The sequence below is a fragment of the Nicotiana tabacum genome, chromosome 13 (assembly GCF_000715075.1).
Source record: "Nicotiana tabacum cultivar K326 chromosome 13, ASM71507v2, whole genome shotgun sequence".
Taxonomy (NCBI): Eukaryota; Viridiplantae; Streptophyta; class Magnoliopsida; order Solanales; family Solanaceae; genus Nicotiana; species Nicotiana tabacum.
Window position 1 is genome coordinate 75464838 of NC_134092.1, and position 27368 is coordinate 75492205.

General features: G+C 38.4%; 1 protein-coding gene across 1 annotated transcript; it reads right to left on the bottom strand.

Annotated features, from left to right (window-relative positions):
* Positions 1–23497: 23497 nt before the first annotated feature.
* LOC107788267 (actin-7) lies at positions 23498–26673 on the bottom strand. The gene is made up of 5 exons (XM_075228043.1): positions 26278–26673; positions 25273–25342; positions 24764–25157; positions 24073–24686; positions 23498–23980 (listed from the first exon to the last, which is right to left on the bottom strand). Exons 2-5 carry the CDS (start codon positions 25330–25332, stop codon positions 23915–23917), a joined length of 1134 nt encoding a protein of 377 aa, XP_075084144.1. The 5' UTR covers positions 25333–25342; positions 26278–26673; the 3' UTR covers positions 23498–23914.
* Positions 26674–27368: the final 695 nt, after the last annotated feature.

Here is a 27368-nt window from a genome sequence, read left to right on the forward strand (position 1 = left end):
ACAAATCCCGACTACCCATTCCAATACGAGTCCAAATATACAACTTTCATTCAAATTCGACTCCAAATCGTGGTTCAAATATCCATTTTTCACTTTAGAAAAGTATTCCCCAAAACCCCAATATTCCTCTTTTAGATTCACCAATCGAATACCAAAATCAATAATAAAATCATGAATAATAATCAAATCTGAGTAAAGAATACTTACCCCAATCCAAGTGGTGAAAATAACCTAAAATACCGCCTCAATCCGAGCTCCTAATCTTAAAATTTTATAAAACAAAGCTATCCCTCTATAAAATATATTCTTCCCAACACTTCCGCTTCTACGACCAAAACGGTCGCTTCTGTGGTATCACTTTTGCAACAAAAATGCTCGCTTTTGCAAGTTTCACTTAACCTTTGCCCCTTCGCTTCTGTGGACATAAATTCGTTTCTGCAGAGCCGCTTTTGCGCTCCAAGTAACGCACCTGAGCAAGGACTGCCGCATCTACGGAAATCCTTCATCCCGGTAAACTTTGCATCTACACCCTATGTCTGCTTCTACGGACTCGCACCTACGGCCAAATTTCACAGATGCGAAAACACAAGACTTTATCAGCCAATTCAATCGTAAATGATCTGAAGCCAGTCCGAAACTCACCCGACGCCTCCAGGATCCCATCCAATCATACCAACCAGTCCCAAAAAATAACGCGGACTTATTCGAGGACTCAAATCACACAAAGTAACATCAAACTATGAATTGAATCTCAATTCAAGCTTAGTAAGCTAACCAACTTTCAAACTTCCAAAACTCATTCTGAACCACGTCTAACCAACTCGGAATAATCCCAAATTTTGCACACAAATTTCAAATGACAAACGAATGTATTCCAACTCCTGGAACAACAATCCGAGCTCGATAGTCTCAAAGTCAACCCCCTGTCAAACCTATGAATCTTCCATACCTTCAAATTTCCAACTTCAGCCAAATAGAGCCAAATCAACCTAGTAACCTCCAAATCTGAAGACGGTCATACACCTAAGTCCAAAATCACATACGAACCTATTGAATCCATGAAACAACCATGCCATTCCGAGGTCAGTTACATAAAAGTCAAAACTAAGTTAATCCATATAACTAAGCTTCCATCTTTGGAACTAAGTGTTCCAATTCACTCCAAGACTTTCCCGAAACGAAACCAACCATCCTCACAAGTTACAAAATAACAAAAAAGCATACAGGAAAATATCTAAAAGAGCCTTTTTCCTCCAGTCCTTCTCCCTCCTTATTGTCGCCGTTCCCTATCTCCATTTCTCTTCTTCTTCCCCTCTATTTTTTCATTTATTATCACGATCCAAAACTACCATCCGGTCATAAGGACGCCTAACTCACTTGCTAGGCATGCCATGCATAACAATTATGATTCAAGAGATCAAATTGCGAAATAATATAAATCAAAATTCAAATATCATAAATATAGATGGTCCAGATACAATAAAATCCTCCAGAACTAGTAGTAGAGAGTCATGAACTCTACAAAAGGAGTAAAGGTCTGATAATATAAAAGTATTGTCTGAACAATAATAACAATAATAGAAATGGAAAGTGACGCCAAGATTTGCAAACGGAATGTAGCTTTACCTCGTCTCTTGGCAGCTCCATAGTAATCCAATAGAGCTCTCAGCTAGGTCCCACACCTAGATCTTCACAATAAGTGCAAAGTGTAGTATGAGTACAACCGACCCAGTGTACTCTGTATGTATCATGACTAACCTCGGTGAGGAAGTCACAAGAAACATCATCAATGATACTCACATGATATAATTTGTACAAGTCATGAATATACCTACGAATACACAGTAACATAGCAAAAGTCTATGCCTAGCTGCAGGTAAAACTCTTGGTGCACTTAGAGATGATATGCACGAACGTTTAACAGGATAATGATGCATCACATAGAGGAGATATGCAAAAAAGGAAAGTCAAATCACACGGAGGATGACATATAGAGAAGATACGTAATGTGTGTCATTTAACCAAAACAAAGGCATATAGAGAAGATTGCAATAAGAGGCATGTATACAAGTGTGGAGCCAGCATATAGAGGAGATATGCAACATAAATTATGTATACACCCAAGAAATTTGCATATAGAGAAGATATACAAAGACCCAACATTGATCAGTTTTCCACAACCACGTGTACGTCATCAAGGAGAAACATGAGAGGATGACCCTAGTTGGATGGATCCTTATCTACACGCTGCATGGACACCAATAACTCAGTAAACTAGTGCCTCAACCAAGTTAGGCAAGAAACTTACCTTAAATAAGCCAAATCAATACTCAAAAAATGCCTTCCCACACAAATCGACCTCCGAACGGTTCGAATATAGTAAAAAAAACTCAATTACATCAAATAAAGCCATAGAAAATAACCCCAAATAATAAAGCTTTCATTTTATACAAATACACAAAGTCAAGAAAAATGTCAACCCAGGGATACATCCCAGAACCGGACCAAACTCACAAATCCCGATTTTCCATTCTACTACGAGTCCAACCATACAAGTTTTATTCAAAATCGAGTCCAAATCGAGGTTCAAATCTCAAATGTTCATTCTCCAAAGTTATAACATAAAACCCCCAAATTTCACTTCCAAAATCCAAAATCTATGTGTAAATCCCATGGGGAAATGAGATATATCAATAAAATCAAGTAGAAATCACCTACCATCCATAGTGTGCTGAAATTCGCCTTAAATATTGCCTAAATCCGAGCTCCTAATCTCAAAAAATAATAAACTAGGCCAAACCCTCGCTTTAACACCACTGTCAGTGATCATCGCATTTTCGGACAAGATGCTCGCTTCTGCGAGCTCACTCCTGCGGAAAAAGGCTCCCATTTGTGAGTTCACTCACAACCCCAACTATCAGCTTCTGTGGTCCACCTTCCACATCAGCAGACGCACACCTGCGCATAAACACTCTCTTCCGCTTCTGCGCTGCCCCCTTCGCAGATGCGGCCTCGCACCTGTGAACAAAATAAATAGGTGTGATACACCAGCACCAGGTCTACCATCTAACACCAAAATGCACTACAAGAAAAATGGCCTTCAACGAAAGGAAATTCAGTCGTTAAAGGTCAAAATTCCGTCGTTATAAATCAATAACGACCGATAAAGATCCGGTCGTCATCGGTCGTTAAAAGTTTCGACGTTAAAAGTTAATGACCGGATCTCAATCCGGTCGTTAAATATCCTTTAACGACAACAAAATTTCCGGTCGTTATTTCCTTTAGCTACCGGTTTTCCCTTCGCGAATTGCCAAAGTTCCCTTCGTTAATGCCCATTTAACCATTAGAAAATCTTGTCATTAAAGAGTTATAAAAACAACAATTCCCTTCGCTAATATGAATTTTAATAAAAATCAATACATATATTTATATTTGTCCCTGTAGATTTATCAGTAGTAATCATTATTTGCTATACTTTCTCACACATACATACAACACACCTACATCTCAAAATATACCAAATAATCAAAATTCATTAATGTTTCATTGTTAATTACAAAGAACTTAAGGATCACATTGTCGGAAAATATACCCATCCAAATAGCACGACACTATTTTTATCAACACTAAAAACAGAGACAGTAAAACTGTAGTAGAATGTACAGAGGCCAACATCTTTAAACCACCACTAACAAAACAAAATTCCTATTTTGCTTCAATTTGCTCCGCACTTTCTTCGAGGACAGGTTCTTCACACTTCAAATTCTTGATCTGTTAAAAAAAAAAAAGTTCATGTAAGAGTAGTGAAAAACTCCTACTAGCTACTTTATTTAGAAAATAAATGAATAATTTAATCACTAAATTAACTAAACAATAGGAGTAAATATTTTTTGATTGAACTGATGCAGCCAACAAATAGTTTTAAAAGGCTATCTTTTATGTTTAAGTGGATGAAATTTAGACCTCAAGCTAGCAAAGTCCTAAGATTTCAAGGCAGAGAAGGGTTGATAACATGGCTACTGTTTTAATTAACAAAAAAGTACACTGAATGCAAGTATAAAAGCCCCTAATAAATAGAGTGAATCTTAAATAAACAGAACATTAAACTTTGGCATAAAATGCAATTACCAAGCAATTACGATTGCTAAAAGAGTAGGAAAAATCCAGACCTGTCAACTTGTTAATGCTCCAAGTCCAAATCAAGTCTTTCTCTAATCAAAACCATTCTCCTTAAGTAAAACTTCCCAAGGCTTTGCATCAAAAAGGGATTAACTTCTTTGAGCTCCAGGTGCACACAAATGTGAGTTACTCATATTTAAATATTGAAGATTAAAGATTGAATTTAGGTTAGAAGTATTACAAGATTCACCTTGTATTTCACTTTTGAAGAAATACCATTGCATGGGTTCATCTCATTGGTATATGCTTATTTTAAAATTGTGCCATAGTGCTTGAGTTGATATAATGAACTGACTCTCAAAACATGTGATACTATGCTCTTTATTACATCAAAGTCAATGGAAGAAACAATTAAGCACACAGCTTAAACCCAAAAGATAAGTGAGAAACAATCGTCTTTCTTCTTAAAAGAAATTTAAGTTTGAAGTATTTCTTTGTACTTTCATCCCCTGTTGTACGACTTTGTTGAATTCTCTGTATTAAATCACTAACATAAACAACGCTTCCGTTTTTCCAGTTTATAAGCCTCACAATTTATTTCCACACTAAATAGAAAAATCATGGAAAGTATAAAAAAAAACTACCTAAATTACGTACATATTTAGCAATATGACTTTTATTAATATGTAGCGGAGAGTCCGGTGACGTCCTCATTTTGCATTTGGGGCTTAGGGTTTTTTGAATAGAGCAAAGAAAACGAACTAAAATCTTATTGGAGAGTGTTGTCGCTTTTTTGTTTCGGATATTTTTGCCAAATTTGTAGTAGCATAAACAACCGGATATCTTAATATTAATGGACCGGATATTATCATTTTGTTATTTTCGAATTAAGAATTGTCTTTAACCACCGAAAATATTTTTTGTCACTATAAGTATACCTATAACGACCGGATTCACATCCCTTCATTAAGAAGTGGTCGCTAAAAGACAAATTTCTTGTAGTGATACTCCGAAATCTATCTAAAACACACCCGTGGCCCCCGAGACCCAGTCCAATAACACCAACAAGTCCTAATACCTTCCCCAAACCTACCCAAAGGATCAAAACACTCAGATTAACATTAAAATCACCAATCGTCAATCAAGATCAATCTCTTAAGTTCATGAACTTTCACCGTCAAACCAAGCGTCCGATTTAAGCCTAACCAATTCGGAATGAACCCAAACTTCGCACACAAGTTTCAAATGATAAAACAAACTTGTACAAATTCTCGGAATAACAATCCGAGCCCGATAGCCTCAAAGTCAACCCGTAGTAAAACTTATTAACCTTCCAAACTTTCAAATTTCCAACTTTCGACAATTAGAGCCGAAACCACCTAGGAACCTCCAAATCCAAATTCGGGCACAAGCCTAAGTTCGAAATTACCACACAAACCTATTGGAACCTTCAAAATACGAATCCGAGGTCGGTTACTCAAAAGTCAACTCTTGGTCAACTCTTACAACGTAAGCTTCAAAAATGAGACTGAGTGTCTCGATTCACTCCATTACCTTCCCGAAATCAATCCCAGCAATCCCCGAAAATCAAAAAATATCAAATACACATACAGAGAACATCAAACGGGGTAACCGGGTTAAAATACAGAAAGCCACCGGCCGGGTCGTTACATTCTCTCCCTTTTTAACAAATATTCGTCCTCAAACGATTTTAGAGTCATACTTGAAATACCAAAAAGTTGAAGATATATGCTCTGCAAATCATGCTCGATCTCCCAAGTTGCCTCATCGACCGGTTGACCTCTCCACTGAACTTTCACCGATGCAATATCTTTCCATCTCAGCTTCCGAACCTGTCTATCAAAATTGGTCATAGGCTCCTCATCGTAAGTCAAAATCCTTGTCCAACTACACCTAGCTAAAATCCAACATATGTGACAGATTCTCATAGTACTTGCGAAGCATGGAAATATGGAATATTGGATGAACATGTCACGCTCCGACCTCGGGGAGCACGACCGACGCCCAACCGAGATACCTCGGTCAAGCAAGCCTACTTGATACCTTATACCCAACCTTACCCATGAACAATTTAAAAACCAATAACAAGATATAGACATGAGAAGAGTCAAGTGCTTCACATTCTTTTCCATTACTCAAAGGATATTCATTTACAATTTTCAAAAAATATCACAAATTCATATTTATGAGAGAAAACATGTTTTCTAAAATACCAACACTTCTAGTTCATTTTCCAACATTGAACACCACCCACAACATGTCTACGGAGCCTCTAAGTACAACAAAAGAGTAATATGGAAGTGTCGGCGACAAGGCCCCGGTTATACCTCAAAACACAAAGTACAACATCAAGTGAAATCAGGCCCAGAGCAGAATAGGGCTCACCAAAACCTGCTGAATAGAGAGTAACTGCTAAACGAGGACCAAAGCTGCCCGCTGACGAACCACCTGCATCCATTGAAGATGCAGCGCACCCGGCAAAAGAGACATTAGTACATGTCGAATAGTACTAGTATGAAAACCAAACACCCCCTTCAAGGATTGGAAGTACAACATGAATGTGACGAATCATGAAAGCAATAAAAGAGATTAAATAATTGTTAAAACCATAGAAAATACATTTAAAGCTTTCAATAACATTTATAAATTTCAAGTTGGGGATCCTCTGTAACAAACTCTACCACAATACCACAATCTCTACACAAAGCGGCCTTGCCGCCTCGCCCTAATGTGTGCGGGTGGAGGTGTAATCACAATGCAACAATCTCTACACAAAGCGGCCCTACCGCCTCACCCCAATCTGTGCGGGTGGAGGTGTAATCACAATACCAAGAAACTCTACACAAAGCAGCCCTGCCACCTTACCCCAATGTGTACGGGTAGAGGTGTAATCACAATACCACAATCTCTACACAAAGTAGCCATGTCTCCTCACCCCAATGTGTGCGGGTGGAGGTGTAATCACAATACCACAATCTCTACACAAAGCGGCCCTGCCGCCTTACCCCTATGTGTGTGGGTGGGGGTTCAATCACAATACCACAATCTCTACACAAAGCGGCCCTGCCGCCTCACCCCAATGTGTGCGAGTGGAGGTATAATCACAATACCACAATCTCTACACAAAGTGGCCCTGCCGCCTCACCCTAATGTGTGCGGGTGGAGGTGTAATTGCAACACAAGTTAGAAATCATAACGAGTAATGCACCATTTCTTCATGAAATACTTCTCTAAAAAGGCAATGCACAGTTTCAACTCATGGGTAAATAAGGACTAAAAACACATTGGAAACACTTACGAAGGAGATCATGGTGATTTACGATTGAAACATAGATTCAAATCATATGCACTAGTTACCACAACCATGGCCACACTTTATATCTCACTCTTACTTCTTTCACTTCCAAACATAGTCATAGTTTATCAACAATAAAGGAATTTGGAAATAGAAATTAGATAAGTATATGAGCTATATGAGTTTTAAGCACATTGGGTTTCCTTTCCAAGTCAAGCATAATGAACTTTCATTTGAAACATGAATTGTAGTTATAACATTTAATACCTAAAACTTACTGGAACACATTCCCCGAAGGAGATCATGACGAGATAAGAGCAACTGGAACACGTTTTGAGCGTATACATCTTTCAACACAACGCTTACTTGGTATATTCGGATTTATTAGGAAAAACTCGGAACATGAGAATTAGGAACCTGGGCCAACCATACTTAAAACTTACGGGAACATCGTGGAATTCGGTTACTAAGAGATCAGTTTAGCCAACATACCTTGCTTGAGCTTTCCTTAAGTTACTACAACGTCCCAACACTTCTAGCAATATAAATCTATAGGAAGATAGCGAAAATCGGATAATAATTAGAAGGATTCTCATGGTGTAACTCTCTTATGAATTTTGTTAAACACCTATTATGCAAAATCGACTACGAAGCTCTACCATGGTAATCCCTTCCTCCCTCAACCAATTTCAACAAGAACTACCCAAAATGGTTCTTTAACCGTACATACTACAACCTATTGTCACATGCATAGCCTATTTCCAACTCCATAACCTAATTAAACCCACAACAATTGCATGAAGGTTTTAGGACAAGGTCTTACCCGGGTAGATGATGGTCTAGTGAATGATTCCCTTGAATCTTCAAGATTGGGGCAGGGATTAATGATCAATGCACTTAGGGCTCCTTCCTCTCTCTCTAAAGCACTCCCTTCTCTCTAAAATATGTGTTTAACCCGGCCAAAATAACCCTAAAGTCATTTTATAAGAAATGGGGTCGGGTTATAAAAATAGAAAATGGACCCTCTGAACTCAACTCTGCGATCGCAGGGTGGATCGCAGAATAGGTATGCGACCCGTAAAATGGACCGCAAAAATGATCCCAAAAACTGGGCTGGTCTAGACAGTCTGCAGTAGGTCTGAGGTCCGCAGACCAGTTATGCGGCCGTGAAATGGGCCGCAGAATCACCCTTCAAAATTCTTCATGCTAACTCTGCAACGGAAGTGCAGACCATAAAACAGATACGCGATCGCATAATGGACCGCAAAATGACCTTCAAAATTCGACAAATTTTCTGCTCAACTTCGCGATGGATATACGGCCCGCGGAACGAATATGCGGTAGCGAAACTGACCGCATAATTGCCTTCTTCTGCCAAACCTTTCCTCCAACTCCTCAATGCATTCTTCAACCCAAAAAGTCTGTGTTGCGGATTTACAACCTTCGTACATACTAGTCTACCTCGGCACCACAAAACCTTAAAATCCTTGGTGAAATTTTAGTGGCCTTACAGAACCCCCGAAGCACTGGGTGGCAAAGCAAGCCTGAAGGCCACCTCACCAACTCTCTCCAAGACCTCAAATGGACCAATAAACTGTGAATTCAACATTCCCTTCTTCCCGAACCTCAACACGCCTTTTTATAGGCAAAACTCTGAGTAGAAACTTCTCACCCACCATGAATGTCACATCACGAGCCTTTCTATTTGTATAACGTTTCTACCTGGACAGTAGGTGTGAAGCCTCTCCCGAATCAACTTCACTTTCTCTAAAGCATCTCGATCAGATCGGTGCCTAATAATCTAGCCTCTCCAGGCTCAAACCAATCAACCGAAGAACCACATCATCTACCATATAAAGCCTCGTACGAAGCCATCTCGATACTAGACTTGTAGCTATTAATATATGAAAACTCCGCAAACTGTAGAAACTGATCCCACTGGCCTCCAAAATCAATAATGCAGGCCCTTAACATATCCTTCAAGATCAGAATGGTCCGCTCGACCTACCCGTCCTTCTGAGGGTGAAATCTGATACTTAACCTAACATGCATGTGCAACTCGTGCTGCACATCTCTCCGAAAAACCAAGGTAAACTGAGTGACGCAATTTGAGATGATAGAAAAAGGTACACATTGCAAGCGAACAATCTCCTAGATGTAGATCTAGCCATCTGCTCTGAAGTTTAAGAAGTCATAACTGGAATGAAATGCGCCGATTTGGTCAATCGATCCATAATGACCCAAATGCGACCAAACTTTCTCAAGGTCCATGGCAACCCAACCACGAAGTCCATAGTGATACGCTCCTACTTTCACTCCAGTATATCAATCTTCTGAAGCAAACCGCCCAATCTCTTATGCTCATACTTAACCTGCTGACAGTTCAAATAGCGTGCAACATGCCCAACAATATCCTTCTTCATCTTTATCCACCAATAACAATGCTTCAAATCATGATACATCTTCGTAGAACCTAGATGAATGGCATACCATGAACTATGAGCCTCCTCAAGAATCAACTCACTCGAGCCATCCACATTAGGAACACATATCGGACCCTGATGCCTCAATACCCCATCATCACCAATAGTCACCACCTTAGCATCACCGTACATTTGTACCGTGTCCTTCAGGACAACTAAGTGGGGATCATCATACTGTCACACCTTAATGCACTCAAACAAGGGCAACCGAGATACAATACAATCAAGGAATCTACTCGGCGCTGAAATGCCCAATCACACCAACCTATTTGCCAATGCCTGAACATCCATGGCTAATGGCCTCTCCCCAGCTGGAATAAATGCTAAACTCCCCATACTCTCTGCCTTTCTATTCAAGGCATATGCTACCGCATTGGCTTCCCCGGATGATAAAGAATAGTGATACCATAGTCCTTCAATAACTCCAACCACCTCTGGTGCCTCAATTTCAATTCTTTTTGTTTAAAATGATGCTAAAGACTACGATGATCTGTATACACCTCACAAGGCACGTCATAAAGACAATGGCTCCAAATCTTGAGCGTTGTATAATAGAAGCTACCAACTCCAAATCTTGGAACGAATAGTTCTTCTCATGGGGATTCAATTGGGCCAACGCATAGGCAATCACCCTACCATCTTGCATCAACACACACCCAAGACCAATCTATGAAGCATCACAATAAACTGTATATCATCCCGATCCCGAAAGCAAAACCAAAATTGGAGCGGTAGTCAAGGCAGTCTTAAGCTTTTGAAAGCTCTTCTCACACTCGTCAGACAACCTGAATGGAGCACCTTTCTTGGTCAATTTAATCAATAAAGCTGCTATAGATTAAAACCCCTCCACAAATCGATGGTAGCAACCATCCAACCCTAAAAAACTCCTAATCTCAGCTGCGGTAGAAGGTCTGGGCCAACTCTGAACTGCTTCAATCTTCTTCAGTACCTTGATCCACTCACTGAACACCATGTGGCACAAGAACACCACCTAATCAAACCAAAATTCACACTTAGAGAACTTTTGATATAACACCTTCTCCCTCAAAATCTATAGCACAACCCTCAAATGTTGCTCGTGCTCCTCCCTACTACGGGAATGCACCAATATATCATAAATGAATACAATAATGAAGGAATACAAATAAGGATGAAACACATTGTTTATCAAATGCATAAAAGTTGTTGGGGCATTAGTCAAGCCAAAAGATATCACCAAGAACTCATAATGCCCATAACGGGTCCTAGAAACTGTCTTAGGAATGTACGAAGCCCTAATCTTCAACTGATGATACCCCGATCTTAGATCAATATTGGATAACACCCTAGTAGCCTAAAGTTGATCAAATAAATTATTAATGCGCGGTAGTGGATACTTATTCTTGATGGTAACCTTGTTCAACTGCTGGTAATCAATGCACATTCTCATAAAACAATATTTCTTCTTCAAACAATAGCACTAGTGTACCCCATGGTGACACACTATGTATTATGAAATTATTATCCAACAACTCCTACAATTTTTCATTCAATTCCTTAAAATCTGTTGGCACCATGCAATATGGTAGAATAGAGATGGGCTGATTGCCCGACAGCAGGTCAATACCAAATATCTCTATCGGATGGCATGCCTAGTAGGTCTGCAGGGAACATATCTGGTAACTCCCTGACTACTGGAACTAATTGGGCAGTAGGAGTATTAGCACTAACATCTCTCACAAAGGCAAGATACGCCAAACTCCCCTTCTCAACCATTTGTTGTGCCTTCATAAAGGAAATCACTCTACTAAGAGTGTGTCCAATAGAACCCTTCCACTCTAACGTTATGTCCAATATAAACCTTCCACTCTAACGTTGGCAACCCCAACATAGCCAACGTCACGATCGATCTTAGCGTGACAATCAAGAATAGCGTGGTACGGAGATAGCCAATCCATACCCAAAATCACCTCAAAATCAACCATATTGAGCAATAAAATATCAACCCTAGTCTCATAACCCCCAATGGTAACCACACAAGACCGATACACGCGATCTACCACAATAAAATCACCAACAAGTGTAGACACATGTACAAGAATATCAAGAGAACTACGAGGCATATTCAAGTAGTGTGCAAAATATCATGACACATAAGAATAAGTTGAACCAGGGTCAATAACATTGAATCATCCCTGTGACACACTGAAAAAATACATGTGATCACGGCGTCTAAAGAACTTGCCTCTGGTCTGTCTAGAAAGGCATAGCAATGGGCTGGTTCTCCATTTGACTGACCAACCCCTCTACGACACCCTTGAATAGACTGAGTTCTACCCCTGGATGACTGTGTAGATGGTGTAACTACTGGCTCTAGAACCATGGACTGTGTGCCCTGATGTGGTGCACTACTCAAAAGTCTGGGCAATCTCTCATGAGATGTCCTAAATCCCCACACTCAAAATAACCTTTCCTCTTTTAGGGATGCTAAACCTACATCTGACCCTAAGAACCTGAATATTCGCCTATGGAACCTTGAATAGATGGAGCTCAGTATGAACTCTGTGTTGATAGCGCACTGAGAGATGAATGGCCCGGTTGAGCACTATATGAATTGTGGCTGACTGAAGAATCACAACGAACCTGTTGAGCTGACTAAACATGCCTGAAAGGACGGCCTATACTGCGAAGTCCCTGGTCCCCAGATGAGGCACCACTAAAACCACCTAAGCCACGGGCTTTCTTGGAGTCCCACTCCTCTCTCTCCTGCTTGTGAATCTTCTCCAAGCTCCTGGCAACCTCAACTACCCGAAGAAAAGTTGTATCAGTCTAGGCCTCCCCTGCTAACCCATACAAGATACATATGTTGAGGCCCTCAATGAACCTCCTAACCCTCTCCCTTTCAGTAGTGATCAATTACCCTGCATGATGAGCTAACTCCGTGTACCTCATCTCGTACTGAGTCACAGTCATACCCTCCTGGAGTAGCTGCGAAACTCCCTATGCAACTCCTCTCTATGAGTTTGTGGAATGAACTTCTCTACGAAGAGAACTGAGAACTGATCCCATGAAAGTGGTGATATCCCGGATGTCCCGCCCGATTCATAGGTCTGCCACCACCTGTAGGCTGGCCTTGACAGCTGAAAAATAGTGAAGTCAACTCCATTTGAACCCAGAAGACCCAATGTGCGTAGAATCCGCTGAGACTTCTAGGAAACCACGTGCATCGTCAAAATTCCCTCTGTTGAACTAGGGAGGACGAAGTTTCTAGAATTGCTCTAGCCTCTTCTGCTCATCAGTAGTCAAGAATGGTCTAACATCGGTTTGAGCTTCAATGACTAGCTGATAGGCAGAACCCCTGGTGTATGAAATCCCTGAGACAACTGCTCTTGTGTACGGGCGGCGAGAGACGGGGCTCCTCCCCCAGCCTGTGAGGTGGTTGGTGCAACTGATATCATATCTGCATGAGTCAAGCTCGAATACACATAGAATCTAAGCCAAAGTCTACTGAAGATCAGGCATAGTAATAGGTACTGCTGGAGCCTGAGCTGGTCCCACCGACTCAACAAAATTCAAAACCTGCTCCTCAGTTGGAGCAACTGGTGGCTCCACAACTACTACTCTAGTCGGGGCTCTAGCTGCGGCGTATGCTGCACCTCGGCCCTGGTCCCTCACGGCCCTGACAGGAGGCATAGGTTCCTGCTCAACTGATCTGACAGATTGTGTCCTCACAATCTTTGAGAGAATAGAAGAGAAAAAAATTCAAATTCCAGAACAAACAAATCCGCATGATATAGAATGAAAGAAAGAGAAGTTTCCTAACAGTCTGGTAGCCTATCGCAGATAAGTACAGACATTTCCATACCGATCTGCATGACTCTACTAAACCTTCTCATGACCCGTAAAACCTTGGGCTCTAATATAAATTTACCACGATCCAAAATAACTATCCGATCATGATGGCACCTAACTCACTTGCTAGGCAAGCCAAGCATAACAATAATGATTCAAGATAGCAAATTGTGAAATAATACAAGTCAAAATCCAAATATCATAAATAAAGACAACGCTAATACAATAAAAAAAACCATAATTGATAATACAGAGTCATGAGCTCTACAGTAGGAGTACAAGTATGATAATATAAAAGTATTGTATGAACAACAATAACGGTAATAGAAATGAAAAGAGATGCCAAGATCTACAAACAGAATGCAACTCTACCACGTCTCTCGGCAGCTCCACAACAATCCAATACAGCTTTCAGCTAGGTCCCACACCTGGATTTACATAATTAAGTGCAGAGTGTAGTATGAGTACAACCAAACTCATGTACTCCGTGAGTATCATGACTAACCTCCAAGAGGGAGTCGCAAAAATCATCAATGTTACTTACGTGATATAATTTGTACAAGTCATGAATATATATATATATATATACGAATATGCAATAACAATGCCTAGCTACACGTAAATCTCATGGTGCACATAGAGATGATATGCACAAATGTTTAACACGATAACGATGCAGTATATAGAAGAGATATGCGAAAAAGGCAAGTCAAATAACACAGAGGAAGACATATAGAAAAGATATATATTGTGTGTTATTTCACTAAAAGTAACAACATATAGAAAAGATATGCAATAGCAAGCATGTATACAAGTACGGTGCTATCATATAGAGGAGATATGCATTATAAATAATGTAGACACCCAAGGAAGAAGATATACAAAAACCCAACACTGATCAGTTTTTCACAACCGCATGTACGTCATCAAGGAGAAATATGATAGGAAGACCCTAAGGGAATGGATAATTATCCACACACTTAACTCATGTTCCATAACAACCGCACGGATAACTCACGTGCAACAATCAACTCAACTCGCACGGGCAACTTACGTGTTGTCAAACCAGTCCGGAACACAGAAGCATATACAAGAATACATGTAAACAATCAATAAAAATCAATTCAAGTACTCCTGGACTAATAAAATAAAATGCTAAAGTGTATGCATGTGCAAAGTGTACAATTACAACTCTGATTAGCTCGATACGCCTCAAAATAGCAGTTATCAAGTTTGGACAGGAGATTACCCTACAGCAATCCCTAACACAATTCACGAAGTCATGTAGTCGTACAACATATAAAGTATGATAGTAAGAATCACAAATATTCATAACAAGACATAATATAGCCTAAATACTACCCCGAACATGAATACAACCCGGTACACACACATGGGCGCAACCCCTCGCATGTACGCCACCCTTAGCATGTAGCCAACACCAATAACTCAGGAAACTAGTGCCTCAACCAAGTTTAGGCAAGATACTTACCTCAAACAAGATAAACCAATACTCCAAAAATGCCTTCACATGCGAATTGACCTCCGAACGGCCCGAATCTAGTCAAAAATAACTCAATAACATCAAACAAAGCTATAGAAAATTACCCCAAATAATAAAGCTTCTATCTTTATACAATTACACAGTCAACCAAAAGGTACACTCAAGGTCGCATCCCAAAACTCGACCAAACTCACAAATTTTGGTTACCCATTCCGATACGAGTTCAAATATACAAGTTTCATTCAAAACCGACTTCAAATCAGGGTTCAAATCTAAAATATTCATTCTCCAAAGTTTTAACACAAAACTCCCAAATTCCACTTCTAAAATGCAAAATCTATGGAATCCAAACTAGAGTAAGAATTTGAAAAGTAAATGCGGAAGCAATAACAATAAGGAATTGAGCAACTAGAACTAAATGGCAGAAAATAAAGGATATGGGAAAATTCAAGGAAAGAATTCCAAGAACTTCCAAGAACGCAAGTTCTATAGCCTTGACAAGATCAAAGCAACAACGTCTTGATTTATTGAAGAAATCAAACGCCTTTACTTAAAAGCAAATCAAAACAATAGATTCGGATCTTGACCGCTTTACGAGTAACTTGAGACAACAATTAATAACTAGTATTAATCGCCTTCTAAGAATACCACAAAGGAATCAAAGATATCACAATAGAGAAGTAATCTTACTACCTTGAACTATGAACTAGTAAAGGTTGAAAGATAAATCTCAAAGCACAAGTTACAAAGGTTCAAAAGAACTCTCAAAGTATGATATACTTAATCAATAATCAAGTGTCTCAATGAATGAGAAGAACTCCTTATTTATAGGAGTACTAAGGCACAAAAAGTCCTTAAAATTAGGTAGGGTGGTTGCTAAGGCATAAAAAGTCATTACAATTAGGTAGGGTAATTGCTAAGGAGTAAGAAAAGTCATTACAATTAGGTGGGGGCGGCCAAATCCCTTTGGGGCAGATTTGGACCTTAAAACTACTAGTTTGGGCCATTGATTTGGACTCCAATTGGGCTCCCTTTGAAACACCCCCTTTTGGACCTCTTTTAAGCTCATTTTGAGCTCCTTTGGTGGACTTCAAGGGCTGATTTGGTGGCCCAATCGTCCTCCTCTTGGACTTCAATTTGGATCACCAAATAATTATAAAACTTGGATAATTCATCTACTTTGGGCTTGAGCTCTTCCTTTATAATTAAAAACTTCTTTATTTGCCATTGAAGTCCAGCAACCTTAGAGTGCAACTCTTTAGCTTGAGATCTTGTAAATGGCCTTGGAGCTTCCAAAACTCTATCCTTGTCCTTGATGCTATCAACCTCTTTCATTGTTGGTTATTATTATTTGAAGTTATATTCCGTGTTATCTTTTTCACTATTGATTATCATACTTGAAGTTATTGTTCACGTTGTCTCCTTCCTTGTTGATTTAGCTATTTCCGAGTGTTGAATTAGCCTAGTTGAGGTAAGTGTCTTGCCTAACTTTGTGTGGGGGAACTACCCCTTAGGATTGGTATTGATTGATTCATTTGTGCTATGTGAAAGCTGTGTATGCAAGGTGACAAATGGGTACACGAGTTGTACGTGGTATTTGACTAGTCTAGGCTACTCTTTCCATGCATTAATTGAATTATAGTATCATGTTCCAAATTCTAATAGTCAATCTATTCTTACTTGTGTTAGTATATCCTTACATGCCTTAAATGATTTCGTTAACACTTGTTCTACACTCTAAGTGATAAATTGCTCTCGTGCTTTAGTTTAACTTGTTGCCTCTATTATTTTTACATGTTACCTCTTTCATTGTTGATTATCATTATTTGAAGTTATTGTTCGTGTTATCTTTTTCATTATTGATTATCATACATGAAGTTATTGTTCACGTTGTCTCCTTCCTTGTTGATTTAGCTATTTTCGAGTGTTGAATTTGCCTAGTTGAGGTAAGTGTCTTGCCTAACTATGTGTGGGGGAACTACCCCTTAGGATTGGTATTTATTGAGTTATTTTTGCTATGTGAAAGCCGCGTACGCAAAGTGACGAGTGGGTACACGAGTTGTACGTGGTATTTGACTAGTCTAGGCTACTTAGACTCTTTCTATGCTTTAATTGAATTATAGTATCATGTTCTAAATTCTCATAGTCAATGTATTCTTACTAGTGTTAGTCTATCCTTACATTCCTTAAATAATTTCGTTAACACTTGTTCTACACTCTAAGTGATAAATTGCTCTCATGCTTTAGTTGAACTTTTTGCCTCTATTAATGTTACATGCTACCTCTTTCATTGTTGATTATCATTATTTGAAGTTATTGTTCATGTTATCTTATTCACTATTGATTATCATACTTGAATTTATTGTTCACGTTGTCTCTTTCCTTGTTGATTTAGCTATTTCTGAGTGTTGAATTAGCCTAGTTGAGGTAAATGTCTTGCCTAACTTTGTGTGGGGGAACTACCGCTTAGGATTGGTATTGATTGATTCATTTGTACTATGTGAAAGCCGTGTACACAAGGTGACAAGTGGGTACAATAGTTGTACGTGGTATTTGACTAGTCTAGGCTACTTAGACTCTTTCCATGCTTTAATTGAACAATAGTATCATGTTCTAAATTCTCATAATCAATCTATTCTTACTTGTGTTAGTCTATCCTTACATGCCTTAAATGATTTCGTTAACACTTGTTCTACAATCTAAGTAATAAATTGCTCTCATGCTTTATTTTATCTTGTTGCCTCTATTAATGTTACATGTTACCTCTTTTACTGTTGATTATCATTATTTGAAGTTATTGTCCGTGTTATCTTTTTCACTATTGATTTTCATAGTTAAAGTTATTGTTCACGTTGTCTCTTCCCTTGTTGATTTAGCTATTTCCGAGTGTTGAATTAGCCTAGTTGAGGTAAGTGTCTTGCCTAACTTTTTCTGGGAGAACTACCCCTTAGGATTGGTATTGATTGATTCATTTGTGCTATGTGAAAGCCATGCACGCAAGATGACGAGTGAGTACACGAGTTGTACGTGGTATTTGACCGGTTTAGGCTACTTAGACTTTTTCCATGCTTTAATTGAATTATAGCATCATGTTCTAAATTCTCATTGTCAATCTATTCTTACTTGTGTTAGTCTATCCTTACATGCCTTAAATGATTTCGTTAACACTTGTTCTACACTCTAAGTGATAGATTGCTCTTCATGCTTTAGTTGAACTTGTTGCCTCTATTATTGTTACGTGTTACCTCTTTCATTGTTGATTATTATTATTTGAAGTTATTGTCCGTGTTATCATTTCCACTATTGATTATCATACTTGAAGTTATTGTTCAAGTTGTCTCTTTCCCTGTTGATATAGCTATTTCTTAGTGTTGAATTAGCCTAGTTGAGGTAAGTATCTTGCCTAACTTTGTATGGGGGAACTACCCCTTACGATTGGTATTGATTGATTCATTTGTGCAATGTGAAATTCGTGTACGCAAGGTGATGAGTGGGTACACGAGTTGTACGTGGTATTTGACCGGTTTAGGCTACTTAGACTCTTTCCATGCTTTAATTGAATTATAGTATCATGTTCCAAATTCTCATAGTCAATCTATTCTTATTGTGTTAGTCTATCCTTATATGCCTTAAATGATTTTGTTAACACTTGTTCTACAATCTAAGTAATAAATTGCTCTCATGCTTTTGTTTATCTTGTTGCCTCTATTAATGTTACATGTTACCTCATTCACTGTTGATTATCATTATTTGAAGTTATATTCCGTGTTATCTTTTTCACTATTGATTATCATACTTGAAGTTATTGTTCACGTTGTCTCCTTCCTTGTTGATTTAGTTATTTCCATGTGTTGAATTAGCCTAGTTGAGGTAAGTGTCTTGCCTAACTTTGTGTGGGGGAACTACCGCTTAGGATTGGTATTGATTGATTCATTTGGGCAATGTGAAAGCCGTGTACGCAAGGTGACGAGTGGGTACACGAGTTGTATGTGGTATTTGACTAGTCTAGGCTACTTAGACTCTTTCCATGCTTTAATTGAATTATAGTATCATGTTCTAAATTCACATATTCAATCTAATCTTACTTGTTTAGTCTATCATTACATGCCTTAAATAATTTAGTTAACACTTGTTCTAAAATCTAAGTAATAAATTGCTCTCATGCTTTAGTTTATCTTGTTGCCTCTATTAATGTTACATGTTACCTCATTCACTGTTGATTGTCATTATTTGAAGTTATTGTCCATGTTATCTTTTTCACTATTATGTATCATAGCTGAAGTTATTGTTCATGTTGTCTCTTTCCTTGTTGATTTAGCTATTTCCATGTGTTGAATTAGCCTAGTTGAGGTAAGTGTCTTGCCTAACTTTGTGTGGGGGAACTACCGCTTAGGATTGGTATTGATTGATTTATTTGGGCAATGTGAAAGCCGTGTACGCAAGGTGACGAGTGGGTACACGAGTTGTACGTGGTATTTGACCGGTTTAGGCTACTTAGACTCTTTCCATGCTTTAATTGAATTATAGTATCATGTTCCAAATTCTCATAGTCAATCTATTCTTACTTGTGTTAGTCTATCCTTATATGCCTTAAATGATTTCGTTAACACTTGTTCTATAATCTAAGTAATAAATTGCTCTCATGCTTTTGTTTATCTTGTTGCCTCTATTAATGTTACATGTTACCTCATTCACTGTTGATTGTCATTATTTGAAGTTATTGTCCATGTTATCTTTTTCACTATTATGTATCATAGCTGAAGTTATTGTTCATGTTGTCTCTTTCCTTGTTGATTTAGCTATTTCCATGTGTTGAATTAGCCTAGTTGAGGTAAGTGTCTTGCCTAACTTTGTGTGGGGGAACTACCGCTTAGGATTGGTATTGATTGATTTATTTGGGCAATGTGAAAGCCGTGTACGCAAGGTGACGAGTGGGTACACGAGTTGTATGTGGTATTTGACTAGTCTAGGCTACTTAGACTCTTTTCATGCTTTAATTGAATTATAGTATCATGTTCTAAATTCACATAGTAAATCTAATCTTACTTGTTTAGTCTATCATTACATGCCTTAAATAATTTAGTTAACACTTGTTCTAAAATCTAAGTAATAAATTGCTCTCATGCTTTAGTTTATCTTGTTGCCTCTAATAATGTTACATATTACCTCTTTCATTGTTGGTTATCATTATTTGAAGTTATATTCCGTGTTATCTTTTTCACTATTGATTATCATACTTGAAGTTATTGTTCACGTTGTCTCCTTCCTTGTTGATTTAGCTATTTCCGAGTGTTGAATTAGCCTAGTTGAGGTAAGTGTTTTCGGATACGGTGGGTGTTGATTCTCTGCGCAGCTTGATCGTTTGGAAATTCCAAGGTAGTTGCCCGGCGTTCGCATACCTTGTCTCTCCTTCTCTATCTTTTCGCTTTATGTATTTAGTTTCAAACTATCATAGACAGTATTTTCAGAATTGTGTTGTATAGACGCTCATGTACTCAGTGACACCCCGATGGTGGGAATTTTTGTATTGAATTTTGACCTTCTATCCAGTTTTTGAGAGTTTAATGATTTAAACTTGTGTTGTTTTATTTTTCATTTAAAAGTGTTGGAAGTATTTTTGAAGTGTCGGCTTGCCTAGTACCACGTTAGGCGCCATCACAACAGGCTATGTTTTGGGCTGTGACAAAAAATTATCTGGATTTTAACACTATACATTAAAACTATCCAATAATGTTTTCTGAGCCATACCACTAAAGTCTGGCAGAGGATAGTGAAGATAAAGGTGAGAAGGAGTGTGCCTATTTTCGAAAATCAGTTCGAATTCATGCCGCGCGATCAACTACAGAAGCCATTCACCTTGTGAGGAGACTGGTGGAGCAGTATGGGGAGAGGAAGAGAGACCTGCATATGGTGTCCATTGGCTTAGAAAAAGCATACAATAAAGTCTCAAAAGAGGTTCCATAGAGATGTTTGGAGGCTATAGGCATACATGTAGAATATACTAGGGTGATTAGGGACATGCACGAAGGAGCCAAGACCAGGGTAAGGATTGTCGGAGGAAACTCGGGACTTTTTCTAGTCATGATAGGGTTGCACCATTTTTATTTGCCTTGATGATGGATGCAAGACGCATCACATTCAGGGGGGTGTCATGGTGGATGTTATTTGCAGATGACATAGTACTGATACGCGAGTCGGTATTAACATTAGGCTGGAGGTTTAGATACATACCCTGGAGCCGAAAGGTTTCAGGTTGAGAAGCATTGAGACATAGTACTTGGAGTGCAAATTCAGTGACGTAACTCATGAGGTTTGCGTGGAAGTGAGGCTTGGTTCACAAGTTATCCCCAAGAGAGAAAGCTTTAAGTATCTTGGATCGATAATCCGAGGAAATGGGGACAATGATATCACATCGTATTGGAAAGGGTGGATGAAATAGAGGCTAGCATCCGGTGTCTTGTGTGATAAGAACGTGCCGCCAAAATTTAAAGGTAAATTATACAAAATGGTTGTTAGACCGACTATGTTGTATGGAGTAGAGTGTTGTTCAGTCAAGAATTCTTTATGTCCAGAAGATACAAATAACAGAAATGAGGATGCTGAGATGGATGTGCGGGGCATACTACGAGAGATAAGATTAGGAATGAAAATATTCGGGACAAGGTGGAGCCTCTTAGTGGACAAGATGCGAGAAGCAAGTTTAAGATAGTTTGAGCATATGAAGAGGGGATGTCCAGATGACTCAGTAAGGAGGTATGAGAGGTTAGGCATGGTGGGTTTGAGGAGAGGCAGAGTTAGGCCTAAGAAGTATTAGGGAGAGGTAATTAGGCATGACATAGCATAGCTGCGACTTACCGAAGAAATGCCCCTACTAGGAGAGTGTGGAGGTCGAGAATTAAGGTAGAAGGCTAGTAGGTAGTCGAGCATCTATCTAATGCATACTTGATGTATCTGTATTATTCGCGTATTTTCTTTTCCTTAGATTTTGATACTACAGGTTGTTTCTTGTGCTTCGATTATCTCATTATCTTGTTGTTATTCTTGCTTTTTTCATGGCTTCTCCACTGTCGTATTTATTTTTATAATTGTTGTGATTATGCTTGTTTTTAGCCGAGGGTCTATTGAGAACAACCTCTCTATCTTTACAAGGTAGGGGTAAGATCTGCATACACACTACCCTCTCCAAACTCTGTTTGTGATATTACACTAAGTTTATTATTGTTGTTGTTGTAATAATATTTGCTGAATGATAATTGTAAGAAAGAAAAAAAGGTCAATTTCCAATCCCTTTACTTTTTTATTTTTCTTCCACTTTAGGTGCAGGGCATCATGCACGTTTTGCTTTGGGGAAATTAAGGGCCTGAAGAATTGGACCTCCCTATGCCAGAAGTTTCTAGTTTATGATCCTCATTTTGTTTAAATAAATATGGAATATCCCACTGTAGAGGCACACAATTAAATAATGAACCACATCCACTCGCAATTAAAGATGTAAGAAACACCAGAAAGAAGAAAAAAGAAAAAGAGGATGCGACTCCTTATTCTGCTTGTATTTTCTATAGAAAATTGACAATCACAAAGATCCCAACCCCCCTTTTTTCTCTGCGCGAAATCACAACATAAATAATTCAATATTTTTGAAAACTTAAAACTTATAACTTTTTATACTTGCGTTCTGAGTTTTTAAAGTCAAAATTAAAAATTACATTCGGGAGATTTAAAGTTCTGCAAGCCAAGCCAAGCCAAGGGCGTGCGGTTCTAAACACACCCTTTTATAAAGTCTATTATCTTTTGTTGTTTTCTTCAGAGAAACATTCCTCCAAGATTAAATTACATATCGTTCCATTATAGGAAAACGATGCATCAAAATTTGGTTTTATTGTGTTGCAATATAATTCCTCGATGATTGTATACTGTATAGCCAAAATCATTTGGCACAAGGGCAAATTGGCCATTTTAAACTAGGTTAAACCAATCATCAATAACCTCATGGAAATACAATTGAAAATCCCTCCAATTGACCAGGAGGTTTGTCCCGACTAAGACAAAAGGCCATATTTAATAAATATATATTGAATTCGTGGAAAGAAACTAATATATTACAAAGTGTAGATCCCTCATCCAAGGGTAATCTGCATTGACGTTTTTAGCCTCAAAACATTTGCTGAAAACGCCTAGAAGATTATGTCAATATGCGGTTCAGAATTTCTGTATCCACACAAAATAGTAGTGATTTCCTCAAACTGACGCTAAAATAGAAACTTTCTCATTCAATAAATATTAACATAAGTGTTTTAAGAAATAAAAAGAACCACAAAAGCGCGAATCCAGATAAAGAAGAAAATGAGAGAAGACAAGGAAAAAAAAACAAGACAATCACTCTCCTCAAACTACAACCAACCTAGAAGAGAAAAGACTTCGAGCTGGGGATGGTGCCAGGCCAAAAAGGTCACTGCAGGAGGCACCTCACAAATATGCTGAGAAGATAACCCAAATTGAGTTGAAACATGAGATACACTGGCAATAATTGTTTGTTGCCCTCCATTCATAGCCCCACCTCCAAACTTATCCATCCCAGCAAAACCACATTTACTGGGGACATAATAGCAAAAGCGGGAAAACAAATAGGAAACTTGCACTTTAAGTAAAAATAACAGCACCTTAAAAGCACTTCCTGTGAACAATGGAAGGACCAGACTCATCATACTCACCCTTTGAGATCCACATCTGATTAAGCACAAAGACAACAAAAATTCAGTCTAACTAGTAAATGTAATTTGAAATGGAGAATATTAATCCAAGAAGAATAAAAAGCTCACCTGTTGGAATGTGCTGAGGGATGCAAGAATGGATCCTCCAATCCAGACACTGTACTTTCTCTCTGGTGGTGCAACAACCTTAATCTTCATGCTGCTTGGAGCTAACGCAGTGATTTCCTTGCTCATCCGATCAGCAATACCAGGGAACATGGTGGAGCCACCACTGAGAACAATGTTACCATAGAGGTCCTTCCTAATATCCACATCACATTTCATGATGGAGTTGTAGGTAGTCTCATGGATACCTGCAGCTTCCATCCCGATCATCGATGGTTGGAAGAGAACTTCCGGGCAACGGAACCTTTCAGCACCAATAGTAATAACCTGTCCATCTGGCAATTCATAGTTCTTTTCAATGGAGGAACTGCTCCTGGCAGTTTCAAGTTCCTGCTCGTAGTCAAGAGCCACATAGGCAAGCTTTTCTTTCATATCACGGACAATTTCCCGTTCAGCGGTGGTGGTGAACATGTATCCTCTCTCAGTGAGGATCTTCATCAGGCTATCAGTAAGGTCACGACCAGCAAGATCCAAACGAAGAATGGCATGGGACAAAGCATAACCTTCATAGATAGGGACGGTGTGACTCACACCATCACCAGAGTCCAACACAATACCTGTCAAAAGTTATTTATTAATTCAAAATTATTTCATCAGGCAGACAAACTTGGATCATGGAAGGACTAGTACTAACCAGTGGTACGACCGCTAGCATACAATGAGAGCACGGCCTGAATAGCAACATACATAGCTGGAACGTTAAATGTCTCAAACATAATCTGGGTCATCTTCTCTCTGTTGGCCTTAGGATTAAGGGGTGCCTCAGTCAGGAGAACAGGGTGTTCTTCAGGAGCAACTCGAAGCTCATTGTAGAAAGTATGATGCCATATTTTCTCCATATCATCCCAGTTGCTGACTATACCATGCTCAATAGGATATTTCAAGGTCAAGATACCTCTCTTGGATTGAGCTTCATCACCCACATAAGCATCCTTCTGTCCCATTCCGACCATAACACCAGTGTGCCGAGGGCGACCCACAATGCTGGGAAATACTGCTCGAGGAGCATCATCACCAGCAAATCCAGCCTACATTTCAAACACAAATTATTCATTAAAAAACCTATACAGTTCATTCACATTAAAAATTTAGCTATCACCGGTGGCTTTATGTAAAAACAAAAGAATATAAACACAAACTAACCTTAACCATTCCAGTTCCATTGTCACAAACAAGGGGCTGAATATCCTCGCCGTCGGCCATCTTAATTCACCTGAAAATAAAAGAAAGTAAAATGAGCACCCTAGTATGAGTAGGTGGCATAGCTTAGTGTATAAGGGGGGAGGGGGGGGGTCAATTGAATTCTCCTCGTCGGAGAGTTACAGTGTGCAAATAGGCTAAAAACAAATTTTCTGTACATATATAAAATGTTGAATCCCTTGATAACTTAGTGTATTCACGGCGTGGAAAGTTTGCAATTTTTTAATCCCTTTGTAGCCGCTGAGCACAAATATAATAATTTTTTGAAATAATTACACTTCTGTTTATCAGAATATATACAATTTTAGGTGTCAACACATAAAAAAACATCACGATACAGATTGAGGTGGGCGTTTTACTTGTAAGTTAGACAAGTGAAATGCACTAAATCCCGGTCAATTTAGCTCTCAGTTAGGCAAATACAAATGATATAATACTGCAGACATCATTATAAAGGGTAACCTTGTTTTTCTCGTATCCCAGCAGAAATCCTTATTTTCAGTTAAAGCAATGTTTTGTGACAAACAAAATGAGTATACAGAGATTCAAAAGAGCAATTATGGAAACAGTTCGATTATGCAACAACAAGAGAGGTTATTAAAAATAATCAATCATTTGAAATAGTAAAAAATGGTAGATCTAGGAAAATCCTGAGCAAAAATCACTTTCATGACAGATTCACAAGGGAAGAAATCATAAAAATAACAGATCTTCATAAATTCAACCGAATATCACCCCTAAATCTAACCTCATCTCACCAATTAGAGCAGTAAATACATCAGAAAGACAAACAGCAAAAAAACTAAACAAAGCATCAATTGAACATCAGAAACCATAGCTCTTTTACCACGGCTAATAGATCTCAATGCAAAAACTGAAATACTTTGATTTTTTTAGCTATTAAGCTATTAAAAAAAACAAGATCTGATAAAGCAGAGGATAGCTTACCTGAAAACGATAGAGGAAAAAAGAGATGAAGATGGATCCGAGAAGCAAAGCCAACCAAAGACGAAGGCCGGCTCGCTTTCTCTCTCTACACTCTGTTGAAACGCTGTAAGGAGGTTGAAAGAGAATCAATGTGTTAAGACAGCAGACAACAATACATATATATATAATATATATTGGGAACAAAACAGAGTGGCTTTGAATTTATGATTTCTTTTTGTTTTTTTCATATGTTACTGGAATATATTCATTTGTGTGCATTTTGAATTTGATGAAAAGAGGTGGTGAGCAAAAAAAGAGATCCCGGAACCAAAGTACTCATAAACAAAATTGGTAAAAAATATAAATGATGTGAATAAATAAAGAACAAAATACATATAGCATATGATAGCATACGGTGTATGAGTTTGGGTAACAGTCCAGCCTTTAAACCAGGTCAAACTCACCCATGCGCTATATTACCCTCTCTTTTTTTTTGGTTTCATATTAAATGTATTTTACTTATACGTATTATGTGACGCTTATTTGGCGATTTTTACTTCTTCACTATTATTTATATTGTTAAGAATATTAAACATGGTTACAATTAAATTAAAATAAGCCATCAAATATTTGCCTTAGCCTAAAAATAATCAATAACTCCTTAAATTTTTAAATATACTCATCATTAAAATAATATTTACACAAAAAATTAATATTTAATTTAATATATACGAAGTCTACTAGCTATCAATGGGTCTCACATCATGTATGCCTTAGCCTATTTGTCGGCCTAAGGAGCATACCATCCAACCACCCACAGTATTAGGGTCATCCCTATCCCGCTTCCTCTTAATAAAATGTGTTTCTCTCTTCTTTGCATTGATTGGAATAGACTTCTCCTTCTGACCACTTGGCACTAGCACTACCCTGAGCATCTCATCTAGGTCATCGAAATCAACGGGAGCATCAAGATCGGTAGATCATCAACGGAACAGGAATCATCTAAATTATTAGGATCAACGGGATACTCGGCAGTATGGCTAGACGGATCTATAGAAGAGTCTCTATGCACCGATCGAAGCTATAAAATTATATTTAAAAATAAAAAATTT